General features: G+C 38.2%; 1 protein-coding gene across 11 annotated transcripts in view; it reads right to left on the bottom strand.

Moving 5' to 3' along the window:
- The window catches only part of tenm3 (teneurin transmembrane protein 3), a 243,630-nt gene that overhangs the window by 163,333 nt on the left and 54,858 nt on the right, over positions 1-25,439 (bottom strand). For 7 of the 11 annotated variants that reach the window (XM_043229546.1, XM_043229727.1, XM_043229793.1 and 4 more), the window contains 3 exons: positions 20,305-20,631; positions 19,617-19,643; positions 14,597-14,875 (listed from right to left, as the gene is read on the bottom strand). In XM_043229546.1, the coding sequence (XP_043085481.1) occupies positions 14,597-14,875; positions 19,617-19,643; positions 20,305-20,536 (538 nt within the window). In that variant the 5' untranslated portion in view covers positions 20,537-20,631. The remainder of the gene's footprint in view (positions 1-14,596; positions 14,876-19,616; positions 19,644-20,304; positions 20,632-25,439) is intronic. The other 4 variants (XM_043229854.1, XM_043230139.1, XM_043230363.1 and 1 more) reach the window with 2 other exon arrangements.

Below are 25,439 nucleotides of genomic sequence, written 5' to 3'. Positions count from 1 at the left end.
CTATGCGTATTTATGGGATAAAATAGTGGTTGTAATAGGTTGCACGCTTTAGAATCTCAGCTGATGCAGAATGTCACCACGGTATTGTCATTTTCACTAGGTATTCAGACATCCTACGAATATGGGGAAAAACATATTGTGTCAAGTAAGCTGAAATGTAATGTCACTGGCTCTTAGAACAGCAACGGTAACAGGACGGCCAACCTTTGACCTCCTGGTTGTAAAATGTTTGCCAGTGGCAACTGTGGGTCTAAAAGAGAGTTAAAGATTTTACATAGGTCAGCAGGGACAAAAAGGCCTATGACACACATACTGTACGTGCATTTCACAATAGCCTTGACAGGTCTCAAGTGCCCTACGCTTTAGAATGAAAATGAAAATTTGATTACACCCAGGTTACACTTATCCTTGAGTGGCCCCTTTCAGGTGCAAGGGCTGAGTTACGAGTACTTCTCTTGATTATCCTAGACATAAAAATAATTTAGCGGGAAATTGTTGAATATTTCACTCATGAAAATGGGGGCTATTGAGCACAGCTTCTAGTGTGTGGCAGAATTGTTCTGAAATGTGTGAGAACACCTTCGTAAACAGAATCGTTCCTGGAATCTTGTATCATGGGATAGCATTTCACAGAAGAGCGTTCGCGTCAGAATCTATAATTGAGGTGGTGTATGAGAGCTCTGGAGGGCAGACAGGCCGGACGGCCCTGAAAAACCCATAGACAGAGGCAACAACGCTGGTGCCACCAGCGGCTCCAGCATAAGAGGCCTCTCTGGCTAAACTACTGATAAGAAGCATAAAAATCAATGATTAGCGGCTGGCGCCTATGCTAACTCAGCCAGTGCTATTCATTTGGATCAAACATGGCCACTTCCGGCTCAGGCCTTGTGTACTTCTAATGTTTCATGGGCTCTTGATTTGGGCGATGCTCTCCACCACATTCATTGACGTTCTGCTAACAAAGGAGAGGGCTACAAATGGACCTGAAGCTCTGATGTAGTGCTAGCGTTCTCATCGGGATTAACTAGCCTCTCAAGGAACGAGACAGGCACGAAAAAGCAGCACAGATTAATTTTAGTGCCCACATTAATGAATCATAGTATTCCCTGTACTTCACACATAAGCGGAGGGGTGCAGCATGGCTGAAGCATAAATGCAAATAGCATGATAAAGAAATTTACATTTATTTAGTTTTGCATTGTGCTGAATTTAACTGCACTGAGCTAAATATTTAGTTAAATCAATCACAAACAAACAAACAAAAAGCAGAGACAGCCACGGAAGCGTGTTTTTGTTCAGTAATATAGTCAGTAATATGTTCGGTTTATACTCTACAAAAATTTTGGGTAAGATTTGCAATTTTTTTTTAAATATCACAGCTGCAAAAAAGCAGTATTATTTGAAATGTATTACGATTCAAAACAAATGTTTTTAGTTTTATTGCTATGCTGAACTTTCAGCAGCAATAAGTCCCGTCTTTGCTGTCACGTAATTCTTCAGAAATCATTCTAATAAGACCATTTTGATGCTCAAGAAACAGTTGTTCTTATTATTTTTCATGTTGTTCTTCAAAATACATGCATTGATAAAAAAATATTAGAGAGTCTAAAATAATTTTTTTGAATGTGACTTTTGATTAGCAAAATCAGTTTTGATTATTTTAAAAACAAAAATGCATTTGTCTATTCCTTTTAACAAAACAAAACTAAACTAAACTAAATTTGACTTACCCAAACTTCTGAATGGTAGTGAAGCTACAGTTTTTGGTTTTGTTTTTTCAAATGTATATTCATATATATATATATATAATTCTTTTATGTATTTAATTAAATTGCAAAACAAATTTCATAATAATTATGAAATGCCAACCTCATTTTTTTTTTAATAAAGTTAAATTAAAATGAATACTCCACCTCAGAAATCACTTGCATTGTAATTACATGGCAGAAACAATTTTAGCATTACACCCCAGCTGTGACGCAACTTCACCTTTGACTCTCTTTTTCAATTAACAAGTTTTTTTTAATGATTCTGCAGCAGTAAGAAAAAGAAGGAAGGGTGAAAGGACACATGGATGGATGGATGAAATGATAGAGAGAGAAGTCGATGTGAAGCGATAGCAAATTCTCAAGGGGATGAGGCAGAAATATCTGGCTTTTCTCCTTCTCAGCAGATACTACAGCGGGACTGCGGAATGGCGCCTCTGGGAACAGGAACAGTTAATACATCACATGAGTCGACACTCTACAGTGTCTTTACCTTCTCTTTCATCTCCTCTGATTTTTCTTATTTATATATCCCTTTTTTTTTATCTGCGCTGTCTAACATCTAGTCTGTGCCTCGGCCCTCCTCCTTTTTTTCCCATCATTCACTTCCTTATCTCTCTCTCTCTCCCTCTCTCTCTCTGTGTGAGCAATGTACTGGTCTGTCACCTCGTGTCACATGTCAGTGAGTGTCTCTGAATCACTAGAGAGCTCCTCTGCTCCAAACAACTGACTCCATACATATCCCACAGGCCTCTGGGGCTGTCGCTCACACAGCGCCACACAGGGGACAAAGACAGCGAGAGAGAGAGAGAGACAGAATAGAGAGAGTTTGTGTCCTTGAAGCGCTCAGCCAGCTCAGTGACCCTTTGCGCATTCAAGCAGTGAAGAATCGGCCCGCTCAAGAAGAAAAAATAAAAAAATTCTGCCTCTCGCGCCACATTTCCCATATTCCTTTGTACTCTTTGAGAAAATGCAGGCCTTGGACTATGAGGAGGAATGTGTGCATGTATCTGTAAAGGCTGTAGACAAGCAGCTCTGGGATGTGTTAAGGCAGTATTCCCTCGGGTTTCTCTCTCTGACACACTGCTGGTAAAGTGTTTCTCCCTGACCTCTAGCTTGGTCGGTGGACGCAAGCCTAGGCCTAATGGATGAATTACCTAAAAATGACAAGCAAAACACATCCCAAAATATAGCAGGCATTAGAGAGACTAATAAATAAAGGTTTTGTGCCCTTAGGAGATTACTAAAAACAACAAAGCAGCAAATGCTTTCTCTCATCCTGAAATGACTCTCAAAATGTAATCCTTACTTCAGCGATGGAAAACGGGAAGCTTTCGTTCCTTAAAGAAACGTAAGAACTGGTATGATAACCACTTTGACTGGAAGCAAAAATTATTTAAAAGATCTTTTAATAAAAACATCCTTTCTTTTATATGAATTTCCACTGGAAGGTAGCTGTCGTCTGAGGTTGTCCTTGACAGTTTGCGATGTGTTTGTTGGGATATTTTAAATATTGGTGGGCCAAGCAAACTCAACACAAAGCGGATGACTTCAGAATGGAATGTATGGATTTTTTAAGCTTCAAGAGTAGTTTTACATGAATGTTGTTATAAAAGGAGGTCAAATAAATCATCTGTGTAATATGAAGTGCATGATTTTCTAATTTCTGGACGCATATAATATGATGTTCCTTCATCCACATGCGTAACACAGTGTCGGTGGCTCATTTCCTAATGTGTAGACTGATTAATCTTCCTTGGACTCTTTCCCCTTTTTCTCACATACTTTCTGCAATTTCCCAGCTTCTCCCGTTTTCGCCTCCCCCTTCTCCTAGAAGCTATGAATGATTTCTTTGTTCGGACAGACAGGCTAATTGAGAGGGCCTTTTCTGAGTATCATTAAAAAGGATGATTGCCGGCCATCCAAAAAATTAATGTCCCAGGTGACCTATAAAACTCAATTGATCTTAACAGTGGGCAGTGGGGGAGAAAAGAGACACACATTTAGACAGGCTTTCATCAGCAATTACACCACATTTTGTAATTAAATTATGTCTTGGTAAGCGTGGTAATTAAATAAGGTGTAGAAGGTTTGCTGGACTCCTGGCTAATGGCTAACAGAGAGAGAAGGAGGGAAACTCATGCCAGTAAAACTTTCCAGACAACTGAAGTGCGCACATCTTTACCTAAAACCAAGGACAGACACAGTAAAACTTCACTTTTACAAAAAGTAAAACAACAACAATAACACACACAAAACAAGCAAACAAACCCCCCTCCACAAAACAAAACAAAACAAAACAAAACAAAACAAAACAAAACAAAACAAAACAAAACAAAACAAAACAAAACAAAACAAAACAAAACAAAACCAGGCAAGATCAGAACAGACAAAACCAATCACAGAACAGAAAAAACTAACAAAACAAAAACAAAACACACAAAAAAACTAAACAAAAACATATGAACAAATAAAACACGATTGCTGGTGATTGGTACAGTTTTCTGCACTGACATACTCCACACACACAGCCTGCACAAGCCTGTTTAATGAATTCATTCCATTCAGACTGAAATCCGGCTGAAACGAAGGGAAAAAAATCCCAGAAGTGTCTCTAGAGAATTACAACCACTGCTACGTTGTAACAAAAATGAGTTTAGCACGGTTCTAAACCATGTGCTGTAGTGACGGGAGGTTGTCTACGTTTCTGTTCTGTTTTACATTTGCCCTCTTTTTACGACTTGAACAGAGCAGCACATATCATCTAGGCTTTAGAGGTGCATTGTTAGCTTTTGCTGATTGTGACATATGGCACTACCCCCCCGAGCGATTTGTAAGCTATTGATTCATTGTTATGTACTGGTTCTCCATGAGTAGCTTCTGCTTACGAACTTGCTAAAGCAAAATCAAGCTGCAGACAACACTTTAAACAGCATTTGTTTCAAATACGCCATGACATTCTTTATATATGAGGCACAGTACAGAAACTCTAGCACTTGCACAATCACAGTATAGAGGCAAAAAAACCCAAAAACGAACTCAAGGATCTGATTGCGGGGTTCCTGTCTGTTTCTGTAATTCCGAGCATTTGCATATCGGCATTTTTTCACACTGACCAAAATCTGACACAGAGCCACTTATGTATTAACCCTAATCAGTATGCGTAAGAATGCAAGTACGCAAAAACGACATTGTAAATGAAACCTTCTGGCCTTTTCCATTGTGCTTATCTGCTGGACTACCGCGAGGAAGCTCATACTTTGCACAGATGGCTTGAAGCTTTTTCTTTTTCTCCATCTCGCCATCTTTCTCCATCTCCCTCTTATCCCTTTCAGACGTCCCCTCCAGTGCTGACATCATCTGCCTCTTCTGCGAATACCGAAAGGGCATGGCTCTGCTTTTCTGGTGAAGTTCTCTAGGCTGGAAACTTGATGTTTGAATCGAGAATGTGATGTGGGAGAGCAGAGGGAAATATACTCCTCCGCTGCACTCAAATCACAAGGGCAAAAGCGGCACACTCTGTTCAAATACTCAGAGTGCTGATAAAAAGCGGGAATATCCAAATTCTAATATTTGAACTGATCTGAATAACCGTCTAGAAGGCACATCCGAACAGTCCGGTATGCAGACTGATGTCAAACGTCAGGTTAGGGTGGAATAAAAGTGGCTTGTTAATGTTCGATTACACAGTCTGGTTTAACATGGCCCATTGTGCGCTGCTCTCACTCACGGCTCGTGAAACTGTCAGTCTGTCAGTCAAAGCCCGGCTCTGGAAAGTGCCACTGTGGAGAGAGTGCTCTTTAATGACGGTGTGCTAGTGTAACAAAGCACGGTTAATGCCATTACACCGCCAGCACTGCTTCATAACATCCCTGCCATAATGGCGCTCGTTTCAAAGTCGGTTTTACGAGCTGCAATTAACTTTACCCAGATCACCACTTCTTCTTTTCTTTTTTTTTTTACCTCCAGGTGTTGGGAAAAGGAAATAACACATTCTTTCACTGTGAGCCAGAATGCCAGGCCGGTGGCAACAAGGCGAGTTTCCAGTACTGGGGTATCGGGGACTGATTTGGGGTCCAGATCTGGATCCGGCCCACTCTGATAGAATGACCAGAGAGATATACGACACCACCATTGGACAGAAATGAAACAAGTGGAGCTTTTATCAGTGTCCAGGGCTGGCTTAGAGCATCTAGCGGGGTCTGCTTGTAATCTGTCCAGTCTGAGGGGTGCGGACGAGGGGGGCAAGGAGGGTCTTACGCCAGTCTGAGTGGTCTACACTCTTGTGCTAACAGAACACAGCTGCTTCTTGTTCACGCCGGGTTTACTGAGATAAGAGCACTCACTCTATCAGCCAACGCTGCTATGTATACACTGCATGGAGATTAGTTTGCACATGTGCAGGTCCTGTTAAATATACAACGAGGGACAATAAGTGGTACTTGCTCATCAATTTACACTCTAAATGCTTCTAATACAGGCTTATATGCTCTAATATGTACATTTACTATGAGGCTAATACTACGAAGAAACAGAGAAAAGAAACACTAGGCTTAATCAGGACCATCAATCAGTACACTGATTGAACAGATGATTTGATGTTTCCTGACATAAGACCTTTAACCTGTCCACATTTATCCGTATTTCCTTCCTGCGCTACATCTGTTCTCAAGAATCAACTTGCGGTCCAAATAATGAACTTTCCTCAGCAGTGTTTCTGTCCTGCCTTCATTCTACTTGATCTTTCATTACAAAGCCTTGTTACCTGATCAAAAAAAAAAAAAAGAAAAAGAAAAAAAAAACATCTCTGTTTCAATGCTGAATCACAGAATCTACATGGAGGGTTGTATTGTGAGCCGACTGGATGTGAAACTGCAGTATGTGATGTCGACTGCTGTTTCTTTGTAGGCATGCCCACTGATTGTAATGTCTTTGAAGTAACCCTCTGCTGCACAGGCCTATTCTCGGTAAGAGCTGTAGGAAACTGTGTTTTACATTGTATTAGCTCTGTGTTTAAACTGAATCCATATGGGTCAGTTATGTGTGTGCGTCTTTTGTGCCCAAGAGAGCAGAAAAGAGAGAATGAGTGCTCTGGTATGTAATAGTTATTTTTGACTGGCTACATATCTGATATTCAGAGCAGGCCTTCATGCTCTATATGAATGATATTTACACATGAATATAATATCATATTATAAATATAATATAATATAATAATGCGTGCACTTGTGTATGCATATTTATATCATAGAAGTATTACAGTGAGACAAAAAACAATAAATTTAAAAAAGCATCTGGTCTATTCCTGAAAACATTTTTACAAATGTTACAAAGACGAGTTAAAAAAGGCAAAGAGTTTTTTTTGTCACGTCAGAATTTTTTTAAACACCTCCTTACTGAATAATAATGCTATTTAAATAAACCTTTATATGAGCAGAATTGTATTTTCCCATTCTGTGATTTGGCAGAGCAGACCATTCATATAATTTCATCTAAATTATTTAATAATTTAGCCATCATCAGCCTGGTAGCAATTTTCTCTGAATACTAGGTGTGACATTGTTACTAGAAATGACCATCAGGTGATGAAATATATGTAAATATTTGCATTTTATCAGTGACAGTGTATGGAGACATCAAGATAATGAGGTGTGGGAAATGACAGGCTTGGTTTGAGTATAGAACAAGCTATTAATTAAAATGAATACAGACTATCAGCACTGAGATGACATTTTGTTCCTATTATGTCCAATTTTTTCTTTTTCTAATAATTTTTAGCATGTAGCTTGTGTGGCCAAGTCACATATTATATAAGTTTACTGTAGTATAACTATTACAACTACCCGCATTTACCGAAATACACACACGCACTTTAATTGCAGCCACAGGGCCCTTAGGAAGTGCAGTGTTTCTCAGTAAACACACTCTCTGTTATGTGAGCGATAAGGGTGTTTGAGTGAGCTGCTGATAGCTCATCCTTCTTACAAAACAGACACACATGCTGTTGTTACACTGCCGAGGTGAGTTCATGACCCTCACGGGAAAACAATGCGTCTCAGTTTAGCCTCCGGAGATGCCACAAAACCGTAGCCATTCAGCCATGGCATGGGATGAAATCAAACTATAGGTGTTCTTTCGTGTATTTTTTTTTTGTTGTTTTCCTTGTCTTTCATGTTTTTGTGAGCGTTCGGACCAGTTAAGCAACAGCTACCTGTACGACTGGGTAGATTGTAGCTTCAAGCCGGAAGGCAAAAGTTTATTTTCCAAAAATGTGTCTACTAGTGTTGGCTTGCTAAACAACTGGAACACTGCAGGAAATGTGCCTGGAGGAAACAAAAACTGAAATACTGGAAGACACCAGCGGACTGTGTGAAGCTCTGTTTTCAGAAGGTGTATTCAGAAACCTGATGTAAGATAGAATGGTGTATACAAGTTGTTCTAAAGTACACTAGTCTGTGACTCACCTCAGATAACTAGTACAACTTTGGTTCTGTGTAAATGCAGCTTATGCTTGTGCTGTTTTCATGACAGAGAGAGAGAGCGTGTGTGTATATACATAGAGAAAATACATATAAATATAAACAAATAGACAGGTAGATAGATATATGATAGATATCAATTTAGACACACACACAGTTAAATAATCATTGTATTTTTTAGAATTGAGCCTTATAATTGTTTAGTATTTTTCTTTATATATTTTGTTCTTATTTCTGTATTTGTAATTTATGTATAAAATGCAGTTTTGCCTTATTGAATAACTATTAACTCCTAACTAACACATTTTTTTGTGCTTCAGATGCAGTTTCTGTCTGCCTTTGCTGTGTAAAAATGGTAAAAAAAAGGGATTTTGACTGATTTTGCATAATATACTTTATTACCTGTAATTCTCTGTCTGGTTATTTCTATGGGTTCATGTAATGTAAACAAAATAAAAACGTCCATAGAAAAATGAGCCTAGATTTCTCTGTTTCTGTCTGGAAAAATAATAAAGGACTGTATGCTCTTTCCATTACCAGGATAAATGGCATAACAAATACTTATCAGAACTACATATTTACAATACCAGTACGAAAGCAAAATGTCTTTACAGCATGTACATAAATGTTTTATTTGTGGTTTGCTCCCAGAATCACCTGTCACTATTAAATTATGTGTATATTCAAGTTTAAACAATCAAGAACGCCATGCCTGTTTCACAGGTCTGTTCGGCTTATTTATGTGTCATGCACATCAGCGGTCTGGCTCATTGTTAGTTATTAGTGGTGCAATCGTTGCGCAATGGCGTTCTTTTCTTCTGCAATCTTTCCCAACAGCCCGTTCTCATCGCCATCACCCCGTATCTTCCTGTGCCAGGTCTCTAAGCTAAACCACTGATATCAATAATTTCGTAACAACCAGAGGACCACAGCTAGTGTGGCCCGCACAACCCCAGAGCACTTGAAACTGAAAGAAACAACAACGGCAATGCTTTTCATTTCATACACACACTCCGCCGCAACATGAATGTCATAACCCTTATATAAGTATCTTATTTTATAATACAAAACATGCTTGGCCTTTTTCCGCACTCAAGCTCTGAATTTTTTTCTCTCTGCAGATATATTCAGCACCTGGTTATTGTTAAAATGCAATTTTTAATACAGACGTTTTGAACATATTTATCTCTCTATAGCCCATTTAATCACGAGTCCAATTAAAGCGGTCCTGTCTGAAAAAGCATTAGCCTGCTAAAAAGGAAGCAGGATGCACTAAACTACATATATTAGATACATTAAGACACTCCTAAGATAAAAGGCTTTAGTTCTCATCTAATTGCTTATTAAGCACTTTTGCAAAGTTACCTGAAGTAATTAGGCGTTTTTTAAATTGCAACATGCTCGATCGTGTATAGATGTGTTGCTTATTAGTGTACAATTTTGCATGCTGTAATGTATAATTGTTTTTACACCTATACCCAGGCATCCTCCATGAAGGAATTTATATGCCCTGAACTGCTGTGCCAGAGTAAGCCGGTTAAGATATTTACAGGATTTGCATTACTGTTGACACATTTTTCTTAATCTCATTAAGCTGACACCTATGACCCTCTTTATATAAAACATAAGAAAAAGGAGGTGGACACTTCACTCCACCAAGCAGAAAATCACTCCCAGAGGTCTCTATCACCTCCGATGATTCAGCAAAACAGCGACACAGACTACAGGTGCTTATGGCAATGCAAGTAATAGAAAAGAGTGCTTGAGAATGTCCTGACACGATAAATCTGGCTTGACCGCTGGTCACTACTCCTGAGAAAATTTGGTGGATTTACAAGTCAGACACACACACACACACAGAATGTAAGCTCTTGACCCAAACCAAATGGGTCTCTGTGAGCGTTCAAGTGAGGCATTCCAGTCAGGGGAAAAAAGAAAAAAAAAAAGTGTCAGGACGGAGAAGTTCCTGCTTCTCTCCTGTCAAATCCTTTGATGTAGCTTCACAGGCTCTTAAAAAACGGGGCGAGTTTAGATGCCAGTTCTGGAACTTTCTCTCCCTCAGCCGGGTACGTGGACTAATGGAAGCGCGAATGCTTCCTTGCTCACAGCAGGGCAAGCTCTCTCATATCTGCTGTGCAATTTTTGATTAAAGCCCCTCAAAATAATGAAATAACCAAAATCAAAATGGAGACACATTAAAACCACAGTCGGGGAGCCGTGCTAACGAGACCCTGAATAGTCAGTCGAGGTCTTCGGTTCTTTCTCCCGTAGTCAGGGGTCTCCCCCCTTCTCTATCCCTCTTCCCCCGAACCCCCTGTAGTGCGCAGATGTATGTGTGTGTGTGTGTGTGTGTGTGTAAAAGAGAGAAACATAGAAGAGCTTCAAACAAGCTCAAAATCAAAAACAGAACCAGACAGCGGAGCAGGTGTCATATGATGGCAAGATGGCTGCAAATGACGGAGGAGGCACTTTCTGCTCAATCTAAAGTCGATTATCTAAACAGAAATCATGACTTAGTTGATTAACTAAATCAGAAATCAATCAAAGTTTTGGATTTCCAGTTTTAAAAGAAAAATTATATTATATAGGAAGGACGCATTAATGAATTGTATTTTATTTAAAACATATTTATTAAAATATTAAATGATAGTAATATTTCAGCCTTGATGAACAAGAGGTTATATTAAAAAATAAACAAAAAAACTAATAATGCAATCAACAATCAAATTAAACAACTATTTATTAATAACTATTTTATTATTACTAATATTATTATTTTTATTGTCGTTGCTATTGTTTTTATACATACATTAGTGCTGTCAGATGAATAATCATGATTAAAATATATCCAATATATATTTGTATATAAATGCACACGCATACGGTATTTAGCTGTATATACATGCTATTATAAATTAATCTGTTTTTCTTAAATGCATATTGTTTATATCGATATTTACATCATAAATATGCACATATTATGTAAACAAATACTTTTGCATTCGTGAAAGCACTAACATACATAAATGTAACGGTTTATAAATTCAAAAGAAAGAAAGAAAAAGAAAGAAAGAAAGAGAAAGAAATGATACTTTTCTTTGCTCTGGTGTGAAAACTGGTGTGTTTTTGTGTGTGTGCCTTTCCCTCTCCTTTCATTCGCTCCCTCCGGGGGAGTGAGCAGGTGTCCAGTGACCCAGGAAGAGGGAGACACGGGTGGGCATGCGGTGAAGCGCATCCCTGGCTCAAATGTCCCCTGGAGACGGAGGACAAAATATCCCTCCTTTGTTAGCGGCCATCTCTCACTCGCCCTCTGCTTTCCTTTCTCCCTCTCCCTTCATCTCTGCTGCAGCGGAACACATTGTGCTCAGGTGTTTCTCCCGACCCCTTCTCCATTACAGGATATTAAGTCCAAAGAGCGAGAGCAGGCATTGCGACTGCTCTCTATGCCGAGCCGAGAGTGTCTCTGTGCGAGCGTCTCTCTCAGTGTACTCTCTAATAGAGTTTAAGGGTGAACTTGGAAATGGGGGACCAGAATTGAGATCCTTTCACCAGAACCGTGTCTGACAGCGCTACACACACCTCTTTCACTTCCACTCTCAGCTTCGGGTTGACAAATCCCGCTTTTTTCCCAAATGGAATTAACCTCCATTGCGTTTGAAGTCAAAAGGCAGTGTCGCGAGGGCCGACGGCCTATCCGCACAAACACAATCAAGCTCTGAGGCGACAAGCAGAAAAATCTTGAAAGCTACAAATGACTCCATCTTGAATTCGGTAGAGAGGGGAGTCAAGGAAAGAGGCCGAAAAAGCCAAACAGTGTGTCAATCATTTGGACACACTTTCTTCCATGGTGACGCCAGGCACATGTAAACAGGAAATCTTTTGGTATGGCTGGAGAAAGCTTTTTTCAACATTCATGTCAAGAGGCACAACTTGGAGGGAAACGGTAGCTGAAGGTAATACCAAAGATCTTGTAATGGAGAGAAGTGAAACAAACCAAGGACTGAAAAAAATGTTCTTTTTATTTTGTCCTCACGGACTCACTAACACTGTCTGCAGCTGTCTCTTGTTAGGACATAAGCCTCAGCAACTGCGGCATATGCCACAATTCAATGAGACAATTAGGAAAAAACCCACATGCACTTATGTTGCATGTTAACACTTGTGCAAAAAAAATAAAAAAATCTAAACAATTGCTCTTTTCCAAAAACTACTGATCTGCCGACAGAGGAAGCATTTTAAAACATCATAGGCTCTTACAAAAAATTACTGTTAGAACGTAATTATGCTGCATTATACAAGGTCTTATTTCACAGGTACCCTCCAGTGAAGACAAGCTCAAAAAATAAATGCAAGATGGTGGACAAGTTGGAATAAATGTTGAACATAAATATGTCTCTGTTTTATTGTAACAATAGTAATTTAGCTAATCTTTCATGCAACAATAAAAAAAATAAAATAGTTGTTATTATATTTAAGATTTTTTATTAGTTATAGCAAATTGTTCAAGACAAAATTAAAAATTATATATTTATATATAAAAAGCATATTCATTATAAAAATGCATGAAGGTAAAAAAAAATATTATGTATTATTAATACAAAATGAAGCTTCGTCATTCAGTATATCCTATTTTTTGAGACTGAGGAAAGTGTCTTTTTTTTAAAAAGACAAAATTAATTAAAAATAGCATTTTAATATAAAAGTGTGTGTGTGTGTGTGTGTGTGTATACATTCTTGTCTTAGGACAAGATCTAAATCTTTTGTCATTTAATTATACAATAATTTAACCTATTCTGAGGTGCATCTTGGACATTTCTACTGTCAGGATTTTCACCCTGTTTGAGAACCACTGGATTACAATGGCATATTTAAAAAAGCTGACTTTCTTCTCTTATTTCTTTTTTTTTTTTTTTGTATTAGCCTGAGTTACACACACACATACAGCTTCTTTCACAATTATGAACTACATTAAGTAAAGTAAATAAAGAATCCGCAAAATATGCTCCCTAAGGAACAGCACGTACATTGCTCTGGTCATCAGAGATATGAGAGTCACACCACACATTCATCTCATAAAGGAAGCAAATATAACAATCCTCCACACTCAGCGCTTTGCTTTTCTTAATTAAGCCAAAAGGTGTTAATGAAAGTGATTAGATAAGGTCTTCTTAAAGGTTATTTGCACACAACACCTGTTAGTCTAAGGAATATTAATAAACGAGAATAAGTGACAGGAGAGTGCGTGTGCAGGGAAGATAATGAATGATTCAGCTCTTCATTTGCTTCATTTTCCCCCTTTCTTTCAAAATGGCTGTCCTTTACCTCATTGTCAGCAGCTTTAATTCTCAATTCATTTCATGAAAAAAAAACAGAGAAAAGAGAGGGAAAAAATCCCCCATTTCATTTTCAATTGGACCTGAAAGAACAACAAGAAACAATTCTGAGGGGTTTTAGTGTGAATAAAAATATAATCAAAAAAGCATGTGAGGGCGTGATGACATCTCCCCCCCGCCGAGGGCCCGCTCTGGGAGAGTGGCAGCGGAAGTGTGGCGGTGAGGCCCAGAGGAAGCCTGTCACCTGAGCATTCTTTGAACCATCACAGCTGCTTTGTGGGAATGAACGACGGCACCAAAGAAAAAAAAAGGAGAGAGAGAGGGAGAGAGATCGTCGCTTCCATCACTTCTCCAGGTTTCAAGCATGATCAAATTTGCACTTCAAACCGCTGGGGCCTGTTAACCAGCCATTGTGTGTGTTCACTCATGCGAGCGGAGCATTCCTGCGATGGCTAGGTAAGGTCTCCTAGTGCCCGACACAAAGACGGACCTTTGATTGGGCCGCTGAAGGGTCCCCCCTCAGGGCCGCGGAAGCAGTAGTACGGGTATAAAGAGAAAGAGTGCATGCGGATGCATTGACTTCATTCTGCTCATTATTGACTCGTTGCTAGTTATTGAGTGTGATGATGGTAATACTGTGCAAGAGAGATGTGCAAAATTATTTCTTCCATAGGGTCCTCCATGTTAGAAAATCCATCTTATTAATTTTGGAACATGGTAGCTGATTTGTAGGCAGTTCAAACTGTTTTTTTGAACACCCACAATTTCCCCAAAAAGCAGCTTGAGCACCTTAAGCTTCACCGGAAGCTTGTTTGTTGTTGGTCCAAGATGGCTAATGACCATCTCAGACCAGTTAGAATCCAGTAAGCATGTTCCAAAACACACTTATCAGCTTTAAGCTGGATTTTCCAGCATGGTAGAGAGAAAAAAACCTTGATTTTTTTTTTTTTTTTTTTATCTATCCGAGGTAGTTGAAACAAGACTGAAAAGCTGAATGCCCTAGCGTGGCTCCACTCACCGTTCTCACTGTCTGATTTGTTCTCGTGCTCTGTGTCGGTCAGGGTCAGGGCTGAGTTCGAGCGGCTGGACAAGCAGGAGTTACGGCCAGACTTCACACCCCTGCCCCAGAGGCGCATGGCACGTTCCGGTGACATCACCCCCTCGTTCTCAGTGTCCACGTCTGAGCCTGCGCCAACAGAGTAGCCGCGGTGGGGGAGGCCCATCTCTGCGCAGAAGGCCAGGCCACGGCGTGTGGCTGGTTCACATATTCCCAGCTGCCTCAGGTTAAAGTTCTGACCTGTAAAAAAATGCAACATAATAATTTAGCATATATGGTCAAACCGGTATTGGTGGGTAAAAGTAAAACAGTTATCCAGCAACCTTTTTTTAAGAATCAAAACATGTGCGAGTTTTAATTTCTATGAAAGAATGAGTTATTTTGCTTTTATTTCAATCAATCAAAGCAAATGAAAGTAAAAAGAAAATATCTGTGTCTATGCTGCATCTTTGACCATTTTACCATCTTTATATTCATTTTTTAGTTCTTTCAAACTACTACATGTATAGACGCACATACTCACATTTCCACTCAAAGGTTTGGAGTAAGATATACATTATTTACATTTTATTCATTACAATACAGCTATTTCAGTGACATTTATAATGTTATGTTGAAATTTATTTTCTGAAATGTATTTACTATAATTGATTCTTAATTTTTGAAGACAAAAATATTAAGCATTACGCATTTTTTTCAATGTTTCTGCACATTAAAAAGATTTCTGAAGAATTGCTGCTGAAAAAAAAACAGCAAACAAAATATAATATACTTGACAATTTTTTGTCTGATAAATGCAAATAAATGCAACAATGGTGAGGCTTCTTTTAAAAAACATATAATAATCTTAATGACCTCAGCTTTTTTAATTGTAGTGGGTGTATATGAAAATAAACACATAAAAACGAAATATATAAAAATAATTGTATTTATTTAATATTTCATGCCAGTATATTCATATTAAATTTATAATCTGTATTACCTATACGTAATTGTAAGGAAACACAATGCACACACACACACACACACACACAGAGTTATAATGCAGCAACCGTTTCAAACACAGTAAGACACATTCCACATGCCCTAGTTAAGCAGAGGAAACAATCAATCAAAGAGACACTAAAAAGAGCCCATTTAATGTTCTATTTTGAAGTCTGACTGCTGTTTTCTGCGATTATTTCTGCCATGTGCACTTATAGTATCAAGAGAATGACAAATAAACTAGAATTCTCTAATTCCCTGGACACTAGAAGCTCCTTTCTAACACACACACACACACACACACACCTACACCCACAGTCCACCGTAAGTATATGAGCATGAGAAAAGTGTGTTTTTTCTTACTGGAGAGACTAGGGAAAGCCTAAGAGGGCTCAATATCACTCGCAGGCTGGACGTCATGGTAAGTGGTTCTCATTGTGAGTACAGAGTGGTCTCTTTCACATGTGTGTGTGTGTGTGTGTGTGTGTGGAGGGGGGAAGCTCAGGTATGCTTTGTTGGCCTGTTCTGTGGGGTGGGAAGAGCCCATAGAGTGTTGGTAAAACACAAGCTGACAGGTAAATGGGCCTTGCTGGCATCTGGGGAGCCATTTGGGGAGTGTCGAGCAATGAAAAGATCCACGGCTCCAAAGAAAGGGGAAGAGAAAAGAAAAATAAAGCTGTAAATTGATACCGCAATCTATCTTTTTTTTATTTGGTCTCTCTTTTTTTTTTTTTACCATGGGAGATTGTATCAACTGACCCAAAAGCCAGACAGAAAGGAAAGCTTCTGTAAACAACTCACACACACTATACGGAAGGCAAACTAACACCCCATGTGTGGAACAAAGAGACTATCAAGTCTCATCAGACAGTCAAATATCCGCAGACTTAGCAGTCTGTTCCCCGAACACCCACAATACACTGCACATGTGAGTCCTGATCGCTTTTTGGAACCACAATTATAAACCCAAGTTACCAGAATATCTCTCTCCGCTGAAGAACTATGATGTGTATTCCAGCTCAGCCATTGAGAATAGAGAAAGAAGGGGAGAAATAGAAATAGAAAAAAGTGAATTTAATTTAGGACAAAAATGTCATTATTAATTCTACTCCTGTGTTTATATTTATTCATTTATTTCTTTTCAAATACAGCTACAAGCGCAAGTATTTTCGCTGAGAATGGAGGGCAGTCACTTGACTAATTGTTATACTGTAGCATCACGTATGTTCCCTGGCAGCCCTAGTTGTGCTAAGTGAGCTTGAAAATGAGCTTGAAAAATATGTTTCACAGTGAGACTGATGATGTTTTCTCTGTGCACCTTCTACATGTATTTTGGAAGGATGCAGATAAACGGCAGCAATTAGCCGTGAGAGGGAACACCGCGGCAACACGTCTAAACAGCCGTTTACACGCTCTTTAAAAATGTTTTAATGAACTGACTGCAGTCTCTTGGGCTGTGCAAAGTCTCAAACTGAGTGAAAACCGCTACTGAAATGAAGGATTATTTATATCTGTGTCAAGCCGGCACAGCCAGAATCCCAATTTATATCTGATTTTCTGTAATATAAACTGTCACATTATTTATTGTAAGACTTAGTTTCCACAATGAAGGTGATAGAATAATAAAAAAAAATAATCTGCTTTAGCATGCTACTGTCTCCAGTTGTCTAATCATTAGATAATTTTGTAATTAAAATCAAATTACTATTGCAGTGAAATGATTGAACTTGAAGTTTGTGAACACACACACACACACACACACACACACACACACACACACACACACACACACACACACACAAACTGCAAAAGAAAATGTGGTACAGACTGGAAGATAAATTCATCAGACTGGTACATTTAGCACTTTAAATCTGGATGATGATTTCAGAAATGTCTCCAGGCTGTTAATATCTGACTTCAAAGGCAAGGTGAAAAAAATAGTTACATTTTGAATGTCATATTAAAAAAATATTTTTGAAAATAAATGATTAGAAAATACATCTACAAATTGAATTAAGTTGTTTTAAATGATATGTACTACTAATTAAACTAATAGTGCTAAAATTATGCTGATTATGAATATATTTTAAATACTGACAAATTTTATTAACAATTAGGAATAAATGAAAAAAAGAGGACAATTTATACATACGTATAATAATGTTGCAATCACCTTTACATACAAATAAAGTGGCCAATAATGTGCTACTGGGCAAAAATGTGTAAAATAAAATTGTCATATGTAGAATCAATTCTTTTGAATGTTTTTACTTGCATTACATTAACACACAATCACAAAACAACTAACAAATAAAATGTTATACAAACCAATCGATGCAAATTATAAAAGGACATACTAATTTACAGTCCATTAAATCCAAAGTTTAAAATGTATCTTCACATTAGACAATGTGAAAGGACTTTCAACTAAGCAGCCGCTCGGACTTATAATTCATTTCCCGTTCTTTTTGTCTGGATCCAATGATTTCCAAACTCTGTATTCTGTAGAATTAGTCTGTGGAGCAGACTGCATTCCATGGAGGGAGCTTATCTGCCATGGTGATAGGTGTGCACGGCTCCAAAAACACTGAGGCCTGAAAAACCGCAGTGCCAGAAGAAAAAAGCCTTCCTCACATTTACTGAGAACCCTATATATTGCAGAAATATATTGGTCTTTAAACGGATCATTTATTCAGTCGTTTGCAAGCAGATCCTCGTAAGTTTTAATGGTTATGACTCTTCAAACGACGCAGAGTAACAAATGATTTCAAAATGTTTTTAAATGCATCAAAAATTCAACTAAACCAAATCAAATAAATTAGTTATGATAAATCAAATAAATCATATCCACCTTGCAATAGACGAAAAGAATTCTAAAGCCGTTTATGAAAAATACCTAATAATGTCCAAAAAAAGAAAGCTAATAAAGTTTTCACATTTAAGTGACTAATTATTTTAATCTGCAGAATTTCATGTTAAAACAATTGCAGCAAAAAGCTGCATATTTTATTAGCTTGACGATATAAAAAAGGAAAGAAATGAAAAAGAAAAGCATTGATCCCCTGCATTAACAGGAATTAATAAGGGCTATTAACTACAGAAATAATCGGGGTTCCACCGAAGTTCAATTAAAATCATATAAATTCCAAATTACCAATTAGTGTAGATGAAATTGTACAGGATAAGATAATTGAGCAATTACGGCTTTTCTGCTCAAATATTTATGAAGTGTTAATTTGAGTTTGAAAGCAATCAATGAACTGGTAATGACCTTTATGGAACTTTGTAATGGAACTGAACGGCAGCACTTCGCAGCAAGGCTACATTATTTCAGATCTCAGTAATTCCAATCTGCCATTGTTGTGTAATGGCTAATTAACAATTTCAGTTCGCCTGCCTGGTCCTTTCTACTCCACAAATTAATTATCTAGGTATCGCTGTTTGCAACGGTCTAAAGGCTAAAAATATATCACACGGGAGGAATTAGTTTCATGACGAACGCGCTTGCGTGCCAAGGTTAGGGCTTGAGACTGGGTTAGGTGACGTCTGCGGCAGGGTGATTATGGCGAGAGTGTTGAAGACCGTGTTGAGGCCGAAGTGCAGTCTCTCAAGAGCTCGACGGTGTCTGCACTACATCTGTGAGCGCCTTTGCTCTCTCTCTCTCTCTCTCTCTCTCTCTCTCTCTGTGTGATAGAGTGGGCTACCCTGCATAATGGTTGGAGGCAGGCTGCTCCTTTACCCCCTGCTGTAATCTGGTGTCACTTCCTGTGCTTTCTAAAATAAACACACTCAACAGACAGAGCCTCTAGCACTCCAGTGACTGATAACAGCTAGGCTGACCTTCAGCTTAACACAACACTTACGTTAAGGGCACACAAACACGCAACGCTAACCTCCATCGCTACACAGACAAGCACGACACCTAGGGAGAAAACATTTGACCCAAATCTACATTTGTTCTAAATCCACAGCGGAAAAAACAACAACAACAACTCACCTTTAGCGGTGCGGATTTTGATGAAGCCTTACGTGCAGAAGAACAAAAAGAAAACAACAAAAGAAGTCAATGAATGCGAGCGAGTTTATAAAAGCGCGGCTGTGCGAATGCTCGCGGACCCTCTGTGCTCGTAATTAGTAATAAAACTGTGGCCGAGCAGGGCACATTGCAAACTTCAGAACAGCGCAATAATGCTGTTTATGTTTTTTATGGTGCCATTCATTATTGCCAATGGGACACATGGGCATATGTTATAAGGGAAACTTCGGATCTGAAAATGAGAGGCTGGGTCGAGGGGTTTGGATTGCGCTAATCAGAGGAAATGTTTTATTTCTTCGCTCTGTCGACCAGACAAGTTTTTTGTGTGCGTAAATCTGTCTAATCTGTTTTGAATCTGCTTCATTTTTCAATCAAAAGTAAGTAAATGTTTTCTCAGAGAAAGCGTGCGGTCGTGCCAAACCAAACTTAATTTCCTCTAATTATGTGTAATTATGGTTGTACATCCCATATATTATTATTTGAATGCGATCCGTCCAAAAGCGCATTCTTGTCGTATTTCGAGATGTATGTTATTATTCTTCTCATTTTTTCTCTTTTTGTGTGCGCTTTAAAGCTGTATGGCATGTGACCTCTATACTGGATGAAGTCATAATGGGTTTCTGAGGTATGACAGGCACAGGTGACTCACCTTGGCGGCTGTACTCGTCTGCCTCTCGGTGGACCATCTCTTTGACGTGGCCTCCGTAGAGCAGGCGTGAGGAGTCGTGGTCGAAGGCCTTGAGCGTCTCGCTGGAGCTGTAGGACTTCTGGGTGGGCACGCGGCAGTCCTCGCTGTCGCCGGATGAGCCAGTGTAGCGGCGCTCTTTCTCTCTCCTGCTCTTGGTCAGTGAGCAGTACGGCCTGCGTTCTTTCACATCCATCCTGCCCGCATGACGCTGTCAAACGCAACGCGGCAACCAATCGGAGCGCTCGCTCGCCTCAGGCTCCGCCCAACCGTGAGCTTACAGTTGTCTACCTGGAGAGAGATGGAAGGGGCACATAGGGATTGGAAGAGAGAGGGAGGGAGAAATGGAGAGAAAGAATTAAAAAAGTATAAACTAGCGGTCACACAGCACTAAGCTGTACACTTAATCTTCCCAGGATTCACAAATCCTTTCCACCTTCTGGACTGTCGGGAGACGGCATGAGGGCAGCGTCTTTCGCCTGACAGCGTGAGAGTTATTTCACAGAAGCACTTCCTGGAGATGCTGAATGTACAGTAATGTATCGTCATGTTTCTTTTACAATGTTTATGTTTTTATTTCATTTCTAATTACAATACATTGTAGAAATGCTCACTGAATATAAACCACTCAGATCTTTGGGATCAAATCGGTTAGAAATACCTAGGGTTAACACAGAACAAGGGGGGTACGCTTTTAGCTATTATGCCACCCGCAGTTGGAATCAGCTTCTAGAAGAGATCAGATGTGCTAAAACATTTCAATCCAGACTCAAAACTCATCTGTTTAGCTGCACATTTACTGAATGAACACTGTGCTGATTGATTGCACTGAATGAACACACTGCACTGTATTCTATGTCTAACTTTCTATTCTTAACTGCTATAATTAATATTGAAAAATAAATGATTAATTTTAAACAATCCTTGTTTTTATTGTTATTGTGATGGTTTTTACGATTATTTATTTCTCTTATGTAAAGCACTTTGAATTACCATTATGTATGAAATATGCTGTATAAATAAACTTGTCTTGCATTACAATGAAAGTAAGATTACATTACATTTTTACACTGTTTGTTTATTTATTTATTTTGTAAGCATGTCCGTTTAAAAGTATGGGATCAGCAAGATTAAAAAAAAATAACAAACAGCCCCTTATTTTAAACAAGGCTGCATTTGTTTGCTCAAAAATACAGAAAACAGTGATGCTATCAAATATCATTGCAATTTAAAATGATTATTTTTTTAAATATAGTTTGAAAATGATTCCACGAAGCAGTTATGCTGCCTTGTAGTTTTGTGGAAACCATGTTTTTTTTCAGGATTATTAGAAGAACAGAAATTTAGACAAACTGCACGTAATATCTTTACTGTAACTTTTCATCAATTTGATGGTCTCTGCTAAATAAAAGTTTGGAAAAAGAACAAACTGATACACATATATTTGGATTACACTAATAGAGTATAATTTTTTTTTGCCAACAAAGGAGAAATGACAAAAATTATGAAATTGCTTTGCATTGTTTTGTTAAAAAATATTTTTAAAAGAAATATTATTTCTTTTGCACTAGCACCGCTGCTGAATATCGCCGCCTGATATACCACAATGAAATCTTTGTGAATGTGTGTGTGTGTAGTCAACATGTACAGCGTGCACGTCTGTGTGTGTGTGGTTTGTTTTGGAAGTTGATAAGCTTAAGAGTAGTGCTGAGAGGTCAGAGCGGGACACTCGGGTGGGGGAAGGGAGGGCTGATGTCGGTTAATTGATGACCGCTCTTTGTCGGCCTGTAATAAGCCAAGAGTTACTGATAACAACGATACAGCCATTAGAAGACAGAAATAAAACACCGGATCAGTACATCCAAAACGGAAGGGATTGCGAAAGGAAGAGGTAAAAAAAAAAAAAAAAAAAAACCTTTCATTAAACCCTGCTAGCAAGAATTAATAAAATCTACCTAAAACATCCTGGGAATCGATGAAGAAAAAAAAAATGAAGAAACCGAAAGAAAAAAAAAACACATTAATGGGAGATGGTGGAGTAATAAATGATGGTGAGGGCCCTAGGGTGCGTTTCAAATGTTTATTAGTCCAAAACCCTCTGCTTCTAATTCTGGGTCCAGATAATCGCTGTACTTTAATTTCTTTCTTGGCTGGCCCTCTTTTGGAGCCCTCCCAACATGCATGCTTTGCTTTTCATGCTCAAACATATTTTTTTCACCCCTTCCTCTTTCATCCACTCTCTCTCTCTCTCTCTCTCTCTCTCTCTCTCTCTTGATTTTTTTGTATGCGGTGTGCGTACATGATTTTCTAAAGCTTCCCTATTTGGACAGGAGATTTGAAGGGGTTTGGATGTTTTATCAAACAAAGATAGTTACTGGTTACTTTAACGTGTGACGTTAATGTGTCAGACAGCAGAGAGAAAAAGAAACACGGGGTTGAAAGGCAGAATAGAGGGGTAATTGTGATGTTTCTTAAGTGTGAAGGAGTGTTTGAGTGCGTGTGAGTGCTCTGTTGCTGACTGAAATGGCAGAGAGCGTTCTGAGGTACTTCCATCGCAGATCACTTCTCTTATTGGTTTGTACTGAAAGTGGGCGTGAGCATCTTTGATCTGGCATTAATGTTGCATAAGTTGACTCTTTTTTCATATTTTCAGCAGTTATATGCTTCTGTTATGTGCCTGCTGATTTCATGTGAGCCTGAATTCACAAATAAAAGCATCTGCGCACACACACACACACACACACACACACACACAATCTTGCTCTTCAGAGCAGAGACAAAGACTTTTGCTTGTCAGGCCCATATGCTGATGTCACTGCAGTATGAATTACATTGTTACCAGAAGTTCCCATTTTTATTGACCATTTATCTTCTCGCCACCATCATAACCAGCAAACTTTCAGAGATATTTATTAGAGCCTTTGGCAGCTAGTGTGGGAATGTATAAAAATATTTACTGTGCTGTTAAAATATAGAACCAATATTAAAAAAAAAAAAAAAAAGTTAAATACTATGAACAGCATGATAAAAGACCAAATATATTATCAGCTGACTTAACAAAGAAGACTTTTGTCTACGATGAATATGTGTGCCGTAATTATCTGATTCCTCATAAATGAATTAAGAGCAGCTGATCAACTGCATTATTGGTAATTAAATTCTTAATTAAAAATTGCTGCGGTTCAATGACTAGCACAAAGCCTAAAATAGAAAGACACTGACATCACTAATATGGCAAACTGTTACAAGAGGTTTGTTGAGGTAATTTGAGTATTGTATTGGCATGGGAGTCTGAGGGGAAAAAAAAACCTGAAGGATCATTTACGTTTGCAGTCAGACGGAGTGAATATGTTAAATTATCAATGAGGATATATTAGTATGTCATGCTCCAATGCACGTATCAGCGGTGATGTCCTGCACAAATCAGACAGTATTATTTAATATAAAAAATTATCATAAATTAAGGAGTCAACGTACAGTTCAAATTATTACAGCCTGGTTCATGTAGAACAAAAGGATTTCCTCTAAGATGTATTTACATCATACATACATGGATGGCCCATGCTGAGTGTCTAACACAGGGATGTTATTTTGGGGCATTTTTATTTATGATAAAGAGCTCAGGGCAAAGATGAAATCTAAATTTGCCAAAAAAAAAAAAATGAAGAATGCATAGTTCACACTTGTTTTGTATTTTAATATATATATAAAATCTTCATCAAAAAACAGCAACAGTTCCAACTAATGCATTTTTACCCTTAATCTCTATTACGATTTAAACAAACACTGTGTGACAGTCTTGAACTTCCTCTGCTACAGTTTTAAACACCCACCAGACTGTGAACCCCGCGCCTAAGAAACAGCCCTAATCAGTGTGCATATGTCTTTGTGTGTTTGTAGAATGAGTCACTCTGTGTTGAAAGAGCATGTGTGTGTGTTTTGTGTATGTGTGCGCGTGTGTGTGTGCTTGTCCGTGAGAGCGGATGCAGGAATCAAGTCAAGCGGAAAAGTAACACTTGGCTCAACAGGGGGGATTTCAGCTCGAACCTGCTACAACCGAAGATGAATATGCAGTGTTTTCACATGTGCAAATGTGTGCATTTGTGCTTCTGTATGTTTGCACATGTCCCTGCTGGCTTCATAGGTGACCTTATTCAGTGCCAGGTGACCCGTGTGTCTGTCCGTGTGTGTGTGAGTGTCATGCACGTGACCGGAGACAGTGCGAGGAGGAGGACCAGGCACCAGGGATACAAAAATGATGGTGGGAATAATGGTAACATGCAGCGTAGTGCCTTTGTTTCTAAAATGCGCATTATGTGGATCAGCTTAAAAAAAATATATACACTACCAGTCACAAGTTTTTAATCAGTAGGCTTTGTGATGTTTTTTTTTGTTTGCATTTTTTAACCAAAGCATAGCAAAAACAATAACATTTTGAAAAACTGTTTTCTAGTTAAAAATAAATTAAAATGTAATTTATTCCTGAGCATTTAAATCTGAATTTTTAGCCTAAGTACTCCAGTCAAATGATTCTTCAGAAATGCTTAATAACCTTTATATATATTGCCTACAAACTTTTGAATGGTACAGTGCTGCAAAAGCTCTTTTTGTTAAATTTTTATCTTTAGATATTTCTATTCATCAAATAATCTTAGAAAAATATTTTAAATAATAATAATAATAAATGTTTCTTGACCAGAATATCAGCATATTAGAGTGATTTCTGAAGGATCATGTGACATTGAAGACTTGAGTAATGATGTTGAATTACATTTTGAAAATTAGATTTTAAAATGTATTCAAATAGAAAGCAGTTATTTTAAATAATAATATTTGACAATATTACTGCTTTTGCTGTATTTAGGATCAAATAAATGCAGGCTTGGTGAGCAGAAGAGAATTCCTAAAAAAAATCTTACAGTTGAAGAATGCTTGACTGGTATAGATTGCTATTTTCTCTTTGTCAAGTCAGAATTAACAGATGAATACACACATACAAATAAATAAATAATACAAACAAATAAATAAATAATTATAAATAAATAATAATCTTTGCATTTGCAGTTTGAGCCAAAGAAACCAAAAACTTGAAAAACTGC

The sequence above is a fragment of the Puntigrus tetrazona genome, chromosome 1 (genome assembly GCF_018831695.1).
Source record: "Puntigrus tetrazona isolate hp1 chromosome 1, ASM1883169v1, whole genome shotgun sequence".
Lineage (NCBI taxonomy): Eukaryota > Metazoa > Chordata > Actinopteri > Cypriniformes > Cyprinidae > Puntigrus > Puntigrus tetrazona.
The sequence above is the reverse complement of the archived record's forward strand: the minus strand, read 5'-3'. Positions and strand labels throughout refer to the sequence as shown.